Genomic DNA, 14293 nt, shown 5'->3' with positions numbered 1-14293 from the left:
ATCAAACCGGCCAGACATACGGCCGTCACGTTGAGCACCGGCGGAGGTGAAGATGCGTCTACGTCAACGGCGGCGTCTTCGTACGGCGGAGGTGGGAGTTTCTTCCTTCGATTTTGCAGCCTGGAGATATAGAGAGAGAGAGAGAGAGAGAGAGAGAGAGAGTAAACGAAGAGTGAAGATCGGAGAGGGTAAACGGTGGTTGGAGTCAAAAGAGGGGAAGTGGTTGCTGATTTGGGTTGTGATACACAGAGAGGGTTGTTTAGCAATACACGTTGTTTAGTCAGCGGGCAAGACATAGACCAATTAGTGAACAATCACTTAAAGATCCAGCGGTTATCCATCCGGTTTAGCGTTTCGAAGAACATAATTCCCAAATGAAGGTGTACTAAATATGCATATCATTTTACACTGAATGTATACATCTCTTATCACTGATTTGATTTACAGAGAGGGTTGTGATGGTGGATGGGGTAGTGGTTGCTGATTTGGGTTGATTACAAGGTTAGGGTTCCGGTGGGGATGGGGTAGTGGTTGCAGATTAGGGTTAGTTATTGATGAATGTTAATGTTGAATCTGGTTAAACAATTGTGTAATTTATGCCGGTTTTTAGTAATTGAAGAATGTTTTTAGTTTTTGGTGATGGTGGATCGAGGGGGGTGAATGTTGATGGTGATGTTGGAGACAGTGGAGTGAGTGGTGATGGTCGGTCAGGCGATGGTGGAGATGGTGGGTGGTCGGTGGCAGGTGAGGGTGGGAGCTGGTGGTGGTCGGCGGCAGGTGAGGGTGGAAGGTGGTGGCGACAGGTGATTGGTTATGTTTTATTTGTTTTCTAAAAATCATTTATAAATTAGGATGTGAAAAGACAATGCTACCCTCATGTGCCTTGCACATGACCAAATTTAACCAAAAAATCTAACTGAGTTTGCCATAAAGGACGTAACGTGCAAGATTTGCAAACATTAAGGACAAAACTCATCAATTTTAAAGACAAAGGACAGCGCCTGCAATTTGGGACATACATAAAGGACAAAACTTGTAATTTACTCAATTAAATATCTAATAAGTGTCGGTGTATTATATATTTTGTTCATGACCGATTGTTTGTGTTTGTTTGTTTCCATTTGTGTCCATGAACATTAGTTTGTGCTCATTTGTGTTTGTCAACGTTTGTTGCCTAAAATTAACAAACAACACAAACGAAGACGAACAAGTTCATTTCCTTAACAAACGAACACGAACATAAAATCTCGTTGGATAAGTGTTCGTGAACGGTTCACGAACACATATATTTCTTAGCAAACGACCACGAACAAGGTCTTGTTCGTATTCGTTCGGTTTGTTTATAGCCCTAACCACCATCACACCACCACATCAAATCAGCCTGCCTTTGCATCACCGGCTCCGACCAGCATGATACAAATCAACGTTTACTATCCGACACGTTTCAAACTTCCGATTTCGTTTATGAATCACAATCAGGTACAAAATTACTTTACCCTCCTTCTCCTTTGAATAGTGTTTATATGGAGTTATCATCCTTTTTCCATATAGATATATTTTATAATTATGACTGCAAACTTTTCAGTCAGTCTGTATGTAGATCTATCCAAAGACATAGATAGTCCAATTTAAGGGGTCCTCATCCAGCATGTTCTTTTGATGTTCATTGTTCTTTTGCTCTTTTCATGGAAATAACATCCTCTTATGGTCATGCGAAAGAGGTAAATGCAACTGCATTTTGGAATGGTTTGAGATGTTAAAAGATGAAGAAGTTAGCTGTTATAGTCTTGTAGAAGCAACGGTTTGAATCAAATTTGCTTCCAATTATGCGCCGAATGCTTACAACTGATAGTTAAGGTAACCTTTTTTCGGTTTTTAGTGTTTTATTTTCTTGTAGCTTATTTACAAAATTTTCTTGAATATGTATTTGAAGAAGTTCTGGAAGTTGTATCGTACATGACTTTTTTCTCACCAACAATATTCATGCATATGTGGACGTCTTTATCATTGCTAATGGAAGACATTGATGAATGAGCTTTTGATTTTTTTTAGGTATGTTGATATTCGCATTTTAATATTCTCAAGTTGTTTCTTTTTTTTGTTTTATCTAACTAACTAGGTTATAGACCCGCGTATTACACGTATTTATATAATATAAATGATATAATTATATAATCTTTAAAAATAACTTTATATATTTAACGGCCTATGTTAAATAGTAATGATACTTTATATAAACGAATCTTCATTACCATATGACAATTCACACAACTAACTTAAATTTATCACAAAGACCAACATATGTCAATTAGCAACACAACACTGAAATACCATGATAGCACGTGTATTACATAGGTTGAATATTGAAAAAGATGTACTACACAAATATATATATATATATATACTAGGTTATAACCCGGGAACCTCCCGGGCAAGGAAAATTAAATTTTAAATAATCTACTTGTGTTGTTATATAATAAATAAATATACATAACTCTTAAGACCTTTTTTTCTTGACATACGTGAAAATCCATCGAGAGAAACCGTGTTACATCTTGTTGTGAGGACACCGGTGATGACTTGTCGTTATAGAACACAAACAGATGGAACGCATTACAGGAGATGGTGTGTCGCTAGTGTACGGAAATTGTTGCGTGAAGTACCATCAGTTTATTTTGTTACACTATTGTACGAAAATGATTCGGTACATTAAATGATTTGTCCGCCAATTATCATGTCTGAAAATGTTGAATGCGGTAATACAAAATACGATAAACCAACTTATTGCACTATATCAAGTAAACAAACAAAAGGCGAAAACGGATGAGACAATATTGCTAATGTTTGATAAGTCATGGCATGTAAACATTAGTTAGTTTGTGAATAACAATAAAGAGACTAAAAATGAAATATTATAATTTTATACAATGATAATCGATTATATTAAAAGAAAATGAGAAGTAACTAATAACTGTAACAGATTTGTGGTGTCCTTTATTTGGAAAGAGAAGAAAGAAAATGGCAACACTTGTTTCCTTTTGTGCATTAGGCTCTGTTAGATTTAATCTTGACTTATGGTTTATTATTTGTTTTAATTAGTATCTTTAGTTTGTTTTATTAAAAGTCACGTTATGAGGAGCTTGAGAAGTGGTCGAAGTTTGACCGAGATATGTGGGGGAATGTGAACGTTCAAGTCAAAGCTGGTAGAATAATTCTCCTCATTTATGTGGCTGTAGTTTGTTTACGTTAGGTAGCATGTGGGTTATTGTAAGGCTATAAATAGCCTAGTCTTTTGTTGAATAAAGTGTTCATTTTTCCTTTTACAAAAGTCTCTTATTATTTTCTCTGCATATTTTTTCCACCACAAACACCAACAGTTCGAAAACCTCAGATTCATATTCGAATAAGAAGGGGCCTGAATACCAACATTTGGTATCAGAGCACCCAGGTTAGGGGTCGATTAGAAGAAGATAGGAAGCAGCGATTTCATGTGAATCGCAAAGGAAGAAAGAAGACCGAGAGAGAGACCGACATTGGCGAGAAGAACAAAGCCATAACTGACCGGTGGCTTGAAAATCAGACCGAAGAACTCTCGCCAGAAAGACCGTAGGTGTGAGCCAGAGACCGAAAGCTTACATCAGATAAGACCGAAGACCGTGACCGCTGCCGGAAAGTGAACTCCGGCGGAAGACCGAGAAGACCGACGAGCCGCAAGAGGCCCGCGACAACTAGACCGAGACCGCAGAGAAGACCGTGACCGGCGGTTCGACCGAAAAGGAAAGCTCAAGACCGAAAAAGAAGTGAAGCATGGCAATGGTACCTGTTAAAGAGGCTGGTTCGATGTCGTTTCAAGTTCCGGTTTTGACCCCAACAAACTATCCGGTGTGGGCAGTCAAGGTTAAGGCCATTATGGATGCAAATGGTGTATGGGAGACTGTTGAACCGAGGGCGTTAGGTGCTGAACCGGATGAAAAGAAAGCAAAACAAGCTTTAGCCTTTTTGTTTCAAGCTATTCCCGAAGAGATGGTGCTGCAAATGGCTAGCTACACCGATCCCAAGCAAGTGTGGGACGGACTGAAGACCCGGTACTTGGGTGTAGATCGGGTAAGAGCGGCTCGACTTGCAACATTAAGAAGGGAGCTTGAAACTATGCGCATGAAAGAGGGTGAAGCGGTTGATGATTTCGTGGTGAAATTGAACGGCATAGCATCGAAGGTAAGGTCTCTAGGTTATGAACTTGAAGAAGTTGATTTAGTGAAAAGGTTACTTGATTCGATGCCAAAGCCATTCTTTCAACTTGTGGCTTCAATCGAACAATGTTTTGATTTGGAAACAATGTTATTCGACGAAGCCGTTGGAAGATTAAAGGCGTATGAAGAGCGTATGAAAAGCCATGAGGAAAAGGAGGGAGAGCAAGGCCAACTCTTGATGGCTAGTGAGCAAAAGAATGGTGATGGTGATAGGCGATACGGTCGAGGAAGAGGTCGTGGAAGAAGCAGTGATAGAGGCGGAAGAGGCCGTGGAAGAGGCTCGGGTCGAGGTGACAAAAGTGGAATTAGGTGTTATGATTGTGGAGTTTTTGGGCATTTTAGCTACGAGTGCACGAAATGGAACGACAAAGACAAAGAAGCCAACTTGATCGAAGAAGACGAAGAGCCGACACTTCTTTGATGAAGAAACGGGTCAAGATTAAGGGGGAGAATGTTAGATTTAATCTTGACTTATGGTTTATTATTTGTTTTAATTAGTATCTTTAGTTTGTTTTATTAAAAGTCACGTTATGAGGAGCTTGAGAAGTGGTCGAAGTTTGACCGAGATATGTGGGGGAATGTGAACGTTCAAGTCAAAGCTGGTAGAATAATTCTCCTCATTTATGTGGCTGTAGTTTGTTTACGTTAGGTAGCATGTGGGTTATTGTAAGGCTATAAATAGCCTAGTCTTTTGTTGAATAAAGTGTTCATTTTTCCTTTTACAAAAGTCTCTTATTATTTTCTCTGCATATTTTTTCCACCACAAACACCAACAGTTCGAAAACCTCAGATTCATATTCGAATAAGAAGGGGCCTGAATACCAACAGGCTCACACTTTGTTCTTTCGTTGTTGATGCATCATGATCTGCTTCCACTTATTATTTGGAGATTTCCTTCATATTGATAGAAAGTTCATGATTAAAAAAATAAAAAACAAAAACTATAAGCACTTTAAAAAGTAAATAGTTAACAGGTATTAGACATGGGCTCTACCAAACTTATTTTTTTATAGTTTATTTCAACCGCAATAAGCGATATCTCAAATATCAGTCCTTGACCAATATCCGATATTTTACCGCGTTAACTACTTAGCCTATAAATAATTTTCAAAGGGAAACGTACCACTTAGGTTAGTGAGTTTAGGGCTATGTACGGGGCGGTTCGGTTTTGAGCCATAACCAAAACCAAATTCGTGATGCAACGGAAAACACGACACTTGTTAGTAATTCTAAGGGTGTGCATCAGAAGGTTCACATTTCTTCTATACATTCCGAAATAACTTTTGGGCTACATTCGACTCATACATGAAAGGCCTTATTTCCGATTTAGCTTCAACAAAACCAGTTATATTCAATTCTTTTTAAAATATATTTACTTATCCAACCTTCAAAAAAACGCAATTCTCATTCCACAAATTCTTTTTTACTGCAACTCTAGTGACCCTTATGAATCCAACACACATTTGGAGTTTGGAACCCTCAAAATTTGCTTTGTTCCAATGCAACTTCACTTGAATAATAGTTGCAGCTGGGGAAAACATATAATTCCTAAGTTGCCTTTTTTCTATATATATAAATGAGGAAGAAATTACATATTATAAAGTAAATTTCTATAAATCGTAAGCTCGGGGGTCCAGTCAACCAAGTTAAACTCGAAACCTGCTTCAAGCATTTGGACATCAGATAGGTAATGGTTCTGGGAAAGAGTTAAACTAAAGGCCATCTTTTGCAACTTTCAGCAACTGGCAAAGAGTGATAATTGGGAGTTGAGGTGTTCACAATCTGGTTTTGACGTTTTTTAGGTTAAATCGTGAACCAAACTGTTAGTAACAGTTTTTTATTATTGAAAACCACAACCAAACCGTGAAATTTTAACACCAAACTGAACCAAACCATTACATATGGTTTGAATGTTGTTCAGTTTCTCGGTTTAGGCTTTATTCAGCGTTTATATAAACAGAATAATATATAAAATAAAAAGGATGTCCAAAATATTGTAATATAGTAAAACATAAGCACTTCGTGCAAAAATGGGAACAACTATCATCTACAGTTTCATTGGATACAATATATAATTAGGTGAAATTTACAACTAACATATAAAATAAAAATGTTGTCGACTTCATAGAAGCACCAGGTTGGACCAGTCAAAGATAACAAATTCAGTCATTATCGAATAAACACTGGCCAGCCCTCCAATATGCATATGTTTTTTCTATGAAGTCGACAAATATTTAAAAAAATGCAATATGAATTCTCCGAGTCCCAACACCCAAACACGAAACTGCAACAAGGGTATTAATAGTACTATAAAATTCATTAGTGTTTTCTCTAAAGTGAGAATATTGTTTTACTAAACTGATGGCTTCATACCTCATGCGAAACATGTCACACCTGAATATTTATCTTGATATAGCACGTTTAGAACCGGTTGATTTTCCCCTTCTGTAATGAAGCTGTTTTCCCGTTAGGGCAAATTGCTTTCCCAGTAACCTTATCAGATGGCAGACACTCACGAACAGTTACAGTAAATTTCATGGTCATGCCAGCAACATCATGACATGACATTTTGCTCGGGAGAAGATCACAAAGAGAATTCAGCATGATCACTTCCATTCCACATGCAGCTTGTGGATTTCCGACAGAAACCGGAGTTGCAATTCTCTATTCAAGCAAGGAAGTCATGTCCGTCGACAATGAACCTCCAGCAAAGGCAGTCAAAGCTTCAGCACCAAACGAACCAGAAAAATGGGTTCTGAATGATGAGTACCCAGAGCAAACCATTCTGCTAGGACACGCCATGTCACCAACAATACGTGTACAGCTGAAAAGGTTGTTGTCTAACAACAAAGATATATTTGCCTGGTGCCCAGCAGACATGACTGGAGTTCCACGCGATATCGCGCAACATTGCTTAAACATCAAACCATCAGTAGATCCGGTTGTTCAGGGAAGGCGCAGTTTCAGCGAAGAAAAAGCAAAAGCGATGGACGAGCAAGTAACAGAGTTGCTCAACGCGGGAATCTTGCGCAAAGTAAAATATCATACATGGGTTGCCAATCCAGTCATGGTACAAAAACATAACGGCGGGTGGAGAATGTGTGTCGACTTCAAAGACCTCAACAAAGCGTGCCCCAGAGATAGACAAGAAAGTAGATTCTTTAGCATCATTCAGGTGGAAATGCTTTCTCGACTGCTATAAGGGTTATCACCAGGTCCAGATGAAAGAAGAAGACGAAGAAAAAACTGCATTCCGCACCGACAAAGGCATCTACTGCTACACAAAAATGCCGTTTGGGTTGCGCAACGCAGGCGCAACGTATCAACGCCTAATGGACACAATTTTCAGCGAGGATATTGGCAAAACTGTCGAAGTATACATGGATGACCTCGTCATCATGAGCCATGAGGAGGAGACAATGCTCAACAATATCCAGCGCACGTTCGATTCATTACGAAGCGTAAACTTAAAATTGAACCCGACAAAGTGCTCCTTCGGCATGGAAGAAGGAAAGTTTTTGGGTTTCATAGTCACAAAAGACGGTTTTAAGGTTAATCCAGAGAAGGTGCAGACCATTCAGCTAATGCCATCACCGGCAACAGTCAAGGAAATGCAAAGACTCGCCGGACGATTAGCAGCTCTGAATAGATTTTTGGCCAACCATGCGGCAAAATCTTATCCATTTATCAGTACACTGCGAAACTGCGGAAAGAAAACTCCCTTTCAATGGACACCTGAAGCGGAAGCAACATTCAAGCAAATGAAAGAGTATTTAATCCAATTACCAACGCTGACTGCGCCAAAAGAAAAAGAACCATTAATCTTATATCTGTCAGCCGCGGAGGTAGCAGTAGGCGCGGTACTAATGGTAGAACGGGAAAATATCCAGACTCCAATCTACTACATCAGCAAAATGCTCACCGGCCCTGAAACTCGTTACTCAGTGATAGAAAAACTAGTTCTAGCACTAGTACACGCATCCAGGCGTTTGCGCAGGTATTTTTCAGGCCATATCAACACAGTACTGACAAATTATCATTTGGGCCAAATCTTGTCAAAACCCGACATAGCGGGGAGATTAGCTAAATGGGCCATTGAGCTAGGAGGCTACAACATTTTTTACAAACCAAGACCTGCAATCAAAGGGCAGGTTCTAGCAGACTTCGCCACCGAAGTTCCCATTGATAAAGTACAAGAATGTGAGGCAATCCAGAACCCGACGCCTGTTTTTGACGACAGAATCTGGACCTTACACACTGATGGTGCTTCCAATGACGACGGAGCAGGAGCAGGTCTCCGATTAGTCAGCCCGGATAATCACGAACTCACATATGCTATCCGCTTAGATTTTCAAAGTACCAACAACGAAGCGGAATACGAAGCATTTTTAGCAGGTCTTCGTCTAGCACTCAAAATGGGAGCAAAAAAACTTGAAGCTAACGTCGACTCAAAACTAGTAGCTGAACAAGTTAACGGTCGTTATGACGCGAAGGGCGAGGCTATGGAGTTGTACCTTGAACAAGCACGGATGCTAATCAATCAATTTCAGACATTCAAAGTCAATCACATAAACAGAAGCGAGAACAAGCATGCTGACGCACTAAGCAAATTAGCTGCTACTAGCTTTAAACACTTAGCAAAAGAAGTGCGCATAGAGGTACTATCCAACCCTTCCATTCACCTGAAACAAGTATGTGTCATAGAGATGGGAAATCCGTCCTGGATGTCTCCAATTATTTTGTATCTTCAACACGGGAGGCTCCCGGAAGGAAAGGCAGAAGCCCGAAAAATACAACACAAAGCAATAAACTACGAGATGGCGGATGGCGTCCTTTATCGGAAATCATTCATGGGTCCATTACTACGTTGTGTTGATAAAACAGATGCTCAGTATCTGGTTAGAGAGATCCACGAGGGATTATGCGGGATACACGCAGGACCGCGCATGGTCGTGGCAAAAATAATGAGCGCCAGATACTACTGGCCAGGAATGCACATGGACGCAGTTGATCTATTGCGAAGGTGCGAGGCATGCCAACGCCATGCACCAAAGACACTTAGACCCAAAAATCCGCTAATTCCAGTTACTTCCGCCTGGCCATTCCAACAGTGGGGCATTGATCTTGTTGGCCCATTTCCTGATGCGCCGGGTGCAGTAAAATTCATCATCGTTGCGGTGGATTACTTCACAAAATGGGTGGAAGCTAAAGCTTTGGCCTCAACAACAGCAATGGTAATCCGCAAATTCATATGGGAACATATCATTTGCAGATTTGGGTTGCCATTGCGCATTATTTCTGACAATGGTACAAACTTTGCCGCGGAAGACCTTCAAAAATGGTTCAAAGAAATGAACATTGAGCACAACTTCGCTTCCGTCGCGCATCCTCAAGCGAATGGCCAAGTGGAAAGCATAAACAAACAAATCGTTGACGGTATAAAAGCGCGACTTGGGACAGCGCGCAGAGGGTGGGTTGACGAACTTCCCAACATCCTCTGGGCACATCGAACAATGCCAAAGACTAGCACTGGAGAAACCCCGTTCAGTCTAGTCTATGGGTCAGAGGCTGTCATTCCAGCTGAAATAGGCCTCCTTCACCGCACATGTTGGCTATGGAGAAGCAGAATAACGAACAAGAACGGAGGCTGGATTTAGATCTTCTGGAAGAAAGGCGCGAGAACGCGGCCATAGCAGAAGCAAGTTACAAATCCAAGCTAGAAAAATACTACAACGCGCGTGTGCGCATTTGCACCTTTGTCCCCAGAGATTTTGTCTTGCGCGACAACGAGGCTTCAAACGCCGAAAAACCCGGCAAATTAGCGCCAAGGTGGGAAGGACCGTATGTCATTAACGAAGTCTTAGGCAAAGGAGCATATACCCTAAAAAGGGTCGATGGGACTCCAGTTCCCCGCACCTGGAACGCGCAACAGTTGCGCAGGTGTTACATGTGAACCAAGCCTACAAAGCGAAAAGAACATACAGGCAATGTATTTCCTTATCTTATCTTGTATCACGAGCCATGCGCTCTTATCAATACAAATATCACTTTTACTTACGTCACTGTTTATTACAAATTGCATGAAATTTCTTTGGTTCGCGCGAAAACGATATGGTCAAACATTGTACACCTCATGAACAGTCTCAAAACAGGCAAGCTGTTGACAAACGTTCACACATGAGCACAATACCATTCCTCATTCGCCTTACCTATTCAAAAATTATACACATGCAACATATTGTAATCCACACATATACGAATCATAGCAATGATCTTCAAAAAAGTATATCATAATATACATTATCAAAAGAAAAGTGTAACATGAACACTTAACAAGATCATAACAACGATCTTCAAAAAAATCCTGTCCAGTACCCAAAACTTACAACAAGAAAAGCATTAACAAAAGACAGAGACAAGCCCCAGGCTTGAATATTTAATCAGCACCAGAACCATCATCAACAGTGGACACCTGCATATTCCGACGAATCCTCCGACGTCGGTACACCAACCGACATTCCCCCCTCCGAAGCATCGGAAACCGGGTCGTCAACCCATCAACATCCAATACGATACCAGCACCAGCAGTAACGTTAGTATAATGAGGGACCTTGCAGTCAGAATCAGCGATTGCAGGGGCAGCAGGCTCGATCAGATTCTTCACCGGTGCAATGATGAGAGGTGGTGAACGAGAAAGAAGAACGAGACCTTAGGCAGCATCGTACACTCTAAGAGCATCTAGCAGGAGACGAGTGCGGTAAGAACGTTTCATCTTCTTTGATAAGAATCAATTAAGAAGATCAAGTGTTTCAAACGTACATACATATAAAGAGAACTCAAAACTTCGAGAAAAGAGAAATCCATCATTAACTGTCAGAACTGTCACATCCAAACGGCGCTACAGGAACTTGGGTCACTTCTTCATTAATGAAGCCTGACAAAGCGCCATTACAAATCTCAAGGCCAATAAGGAAAATACCCACTCTTACTGACAGGTGACGTCATTACCTAACAGAGCATGATTACAATCCACATTTTTTTTCTTCTTTTTTAAAAGAAAAAAAAAGAGAAAATATATATCATTACAAAATTCAATCTTCTAACAAAAGATTTCTCATTTTTCCGCGCCCAAAAAGACATTTCTCTCTCCTAAGTCCAGTGCTCCAGTTATTCGCATAAGTACAACACTAGACTGGGGGGACTTGAAGGGGTAAGGTCCCAAAAACCTCATAAAAAGGATGTGAGACCATACCACCAACTGACCTTTCAACCTTTTTAACCATTGCGCGGCCGCGCATTAGTCTTACAAAAGGAAGGAAGAAACCAACAAGCAATAGTCGCGCGCCCAAAGGGAAGCCTAAACCCTTGCGCCGGTTTCCTTTTAACAAAGGGCTAAAACCCTGAGATCAATATGTCCGCCCAAATATCCAAACTTGGATATTATTTTACCTAGACTTGGGATCTATTCAGCTGTGTGCACACCGTAAGGTGTCACACTAGATTACAGCAGTAACCTTCTAGAAGAAATATGATCGTGCACCACCCAGACGGTTGTAACCGTCTGGACACGTGTCATCATCACAAACATTCCTGAAATCACCACGATAGCATGTAATTGGGGAAAGATCTCCACTCAAACCACTTTCCACGTGGCAATTCCCCAACCGTAGATCAAGTCGTGATCCGTGTGCATTCACATCAGGATCAAAACAATGTAACGAAGATCAAAAGGACGTAACGGAAGGAAAAATAACCGCTACGGCGTCAGCATCTTCCGTTATCTTTTCAATAACAGATTTTCCCTCCCAAAACTCCCGGTTATAAATAGGAGAACTCTTCAGGTATGAACTCAGATCACATTTCACTACTCAAACACTTTTATCTTCTCCGTTACAAATACTTATTCTCACACCAGAGTCGGGTCAAGGAGAGAACCCTCTTCTCCCCTTGACGAGGCTAACGGTGCTCTGTTTTGCAGAAATCATCGGAGAAAGAATTTGGCTGCAACTGAATCAATCGAGAGAGAACTAACCTTTTATGCGGATTCAAACCCCCTAGATATCTCGGTTCCGACCATTTATCTAGTGTTTCTTTACCTATCATTACCAAACTTTTGAAGATAATTTCGGCTTTCTGTGATAAGACCATTAATCAGTCAATTTGCTAGAACTAGACATATAATAAACTAAAGCTTCTAAACCAGCACTTTCTTTATTATCAGCTACACTTAGAGCAAATTTGTGTTGTATGCTCATTTCTCTCAAAGTTAATCATCTATATATATTGATGCGGAAACCGAAGCAATCAAATGGCCATGTTACTCATTCAAAAGCTTAAAAACCTCAGAGATATTAGAGAATAATAATTCAATAACTCATAAAAACTTTCAAAACAAAAGAAATCCTAGAGTAGTTAACCAAGTTCAACAACCTAGAGATAATGCTAAACAAAATAAAAAAGATAACACAAACAACAAAAGGTAATTCAAACAAATAAAAAGACAAAAGAAATAAATTTTAAAATCAAATTAAGAGACAATATGATCCTGATTTTCATTCTAAACAACAGATAATAATAGTAATGGTATAATTTGGAGCAAGTTTCGAGGACGGACGGCAGTGAAGTGGCTAGCGACAGCTGGAGGACTGATGACGGTCGTGCATGTGTTGGTGTTGCTGGTGGCTGGAGAGTGGAGACGTGTGGTGGTGTTGCGTGTGTTTAGTGTTCTTTTTGTGTTTGGGTCTGAGAGTAAATAACATGAAAGGGGCAAAGGGCGACAAGAAACCCTAATTCTAATTTGATATTGAGTTAAAAAAAAAACCCTAATTCTAATTCGATATAGAGTTAAAAAGAAAAAGAAAAAAAAAGAAGGCTTAACCCAACTCGAACACAGGACCTCAGCACTCTGTTCCCGAGTCTCATTTAACAGGGGGGGGGGAGGGAAAATGAGGGAAAACAGATGAAAATATGAAAAAAGGAAAAGCTCAAGTGTGAAATTACAGCTATATTGGCATCGACTATGTCTCTCATCGGTTCTCCAGATGCCCCCCGCTACTATCAACAAAAAGATCCATACACTGATACTAGTCGGAAAGTCAAGCCCCGCCAACAAAGGCTAATCATCGGCTACCTATTCTGCTAGGGTGGCTTTTCTTAACTGGGCTCCCCATGTTAAATGAGACTCGGGAACATAATCAGTGCACATACTTACCAGCGGACCATTCTATAAATTTGTTTAAAAGATTCCCCTACAAAATATTAAACGGTTTCTTCAGAATATTGTATATAACCTAACACTATAAATTACGAACCGAACGGGTTCCTAGGAGCCCCCTAAATGGCTCTAAATCTGCCCGTGGTTTTCAAATAATCCTTGAGTCCACCCAACAGGACACTCTTGCGTTTGCTAGAGCCATGGTGTATAAGCCGGCCACGCATGGTTGTCGTTAAGGATTCTGGTTGCTCGTGAATTTCTTTCTGCATATAATGTTCATATTTACCCTACATATTTGTTCAACCTCCATTTCGAGAATGGATAATGCGCGTTGCATAGAAGCGGGACTTGAAAGAGGTTTTCCGTCTTTTTGTTTCCCTTGTTGGAACTTGAGGATAGTCACTCCTCCATCCTGGAACAATTCACAATTATAAGAAATGTAGTTTGTATATTCTCGTAAAATTAGTGTAGGTCCCTCGGAGGTTGAGGTTAAACCTAATCCTTGTTATGTTTAACACTCTAGCAAGTGCGGAATCCAAGCTAGAGTGCAAACCGATAGTTTAGATGAAAGCACAAGTTACAAAGAGAAAGAGTAGACACACAATATATCAAAGTTTTCTCTTGTATTTCAGTGGACACGGTTACAGCCCTTGACCAAACTGAAATGCTCTCTACAAGACCTTGGTTCACTCACATGCACTATGAACACACTTGAAAGACTTTTTGTGAACTGAACCATAACATGGGTATATATACTCGAAACAGACTACATGCTCGAAGGATATGATAATCTGGTCGAAGGATCATCTATCGACCAGAATATCTACCG

At 40.3% G+C, this 14293-nt stretch overlaps 1 protein-coding gene and 1 pseudogene across 1 annotated transcript; one reads left to right on the top strand and one right to left on the bottom strand.

Moving 5' to 3' along the window:
• Positions 1-7471: 7471 nt before the first annotated feature.
• On the top strand, positions 7472-9907 carry LOC110913849. The gene has a single exon (XM_022158667.1). It carries the CDS (start codon positions 7472-7474, stop codon positions 9905-9907), a length of 2436 nt encoding a protein of 811 aa, XP_022014359.1.
• Positions 9908-13583: 3676 nt separating this feature from the next.
• LOC110909764 overlaps positions 13584-14293 on the bottom strand; it is a 28513-nt pseudogene continuing 27803 nt past the window's right edge.

The sequence above is a fragment of the Helianthus annuus genome, chromosome 15, assembly GCF_002127325.2.
Source record: "Helianthus annuus cultivar XRQ/B chromosome 15, HanXRQr2.0-SUNRISE, whole genome shotgun sequence".
Lineage (NCBI taxonomy): Eukaryota > Viridiplantae > Streptophyta > Magnoliopsida > Asterales > Asteraceae > Helianthus > Helianthus annuus.
The sequence above is the reverse complement of the archived record's forward strand: the minus strand, read 5'-3'. Positions and strand labels throughout refer to the sequence as shown.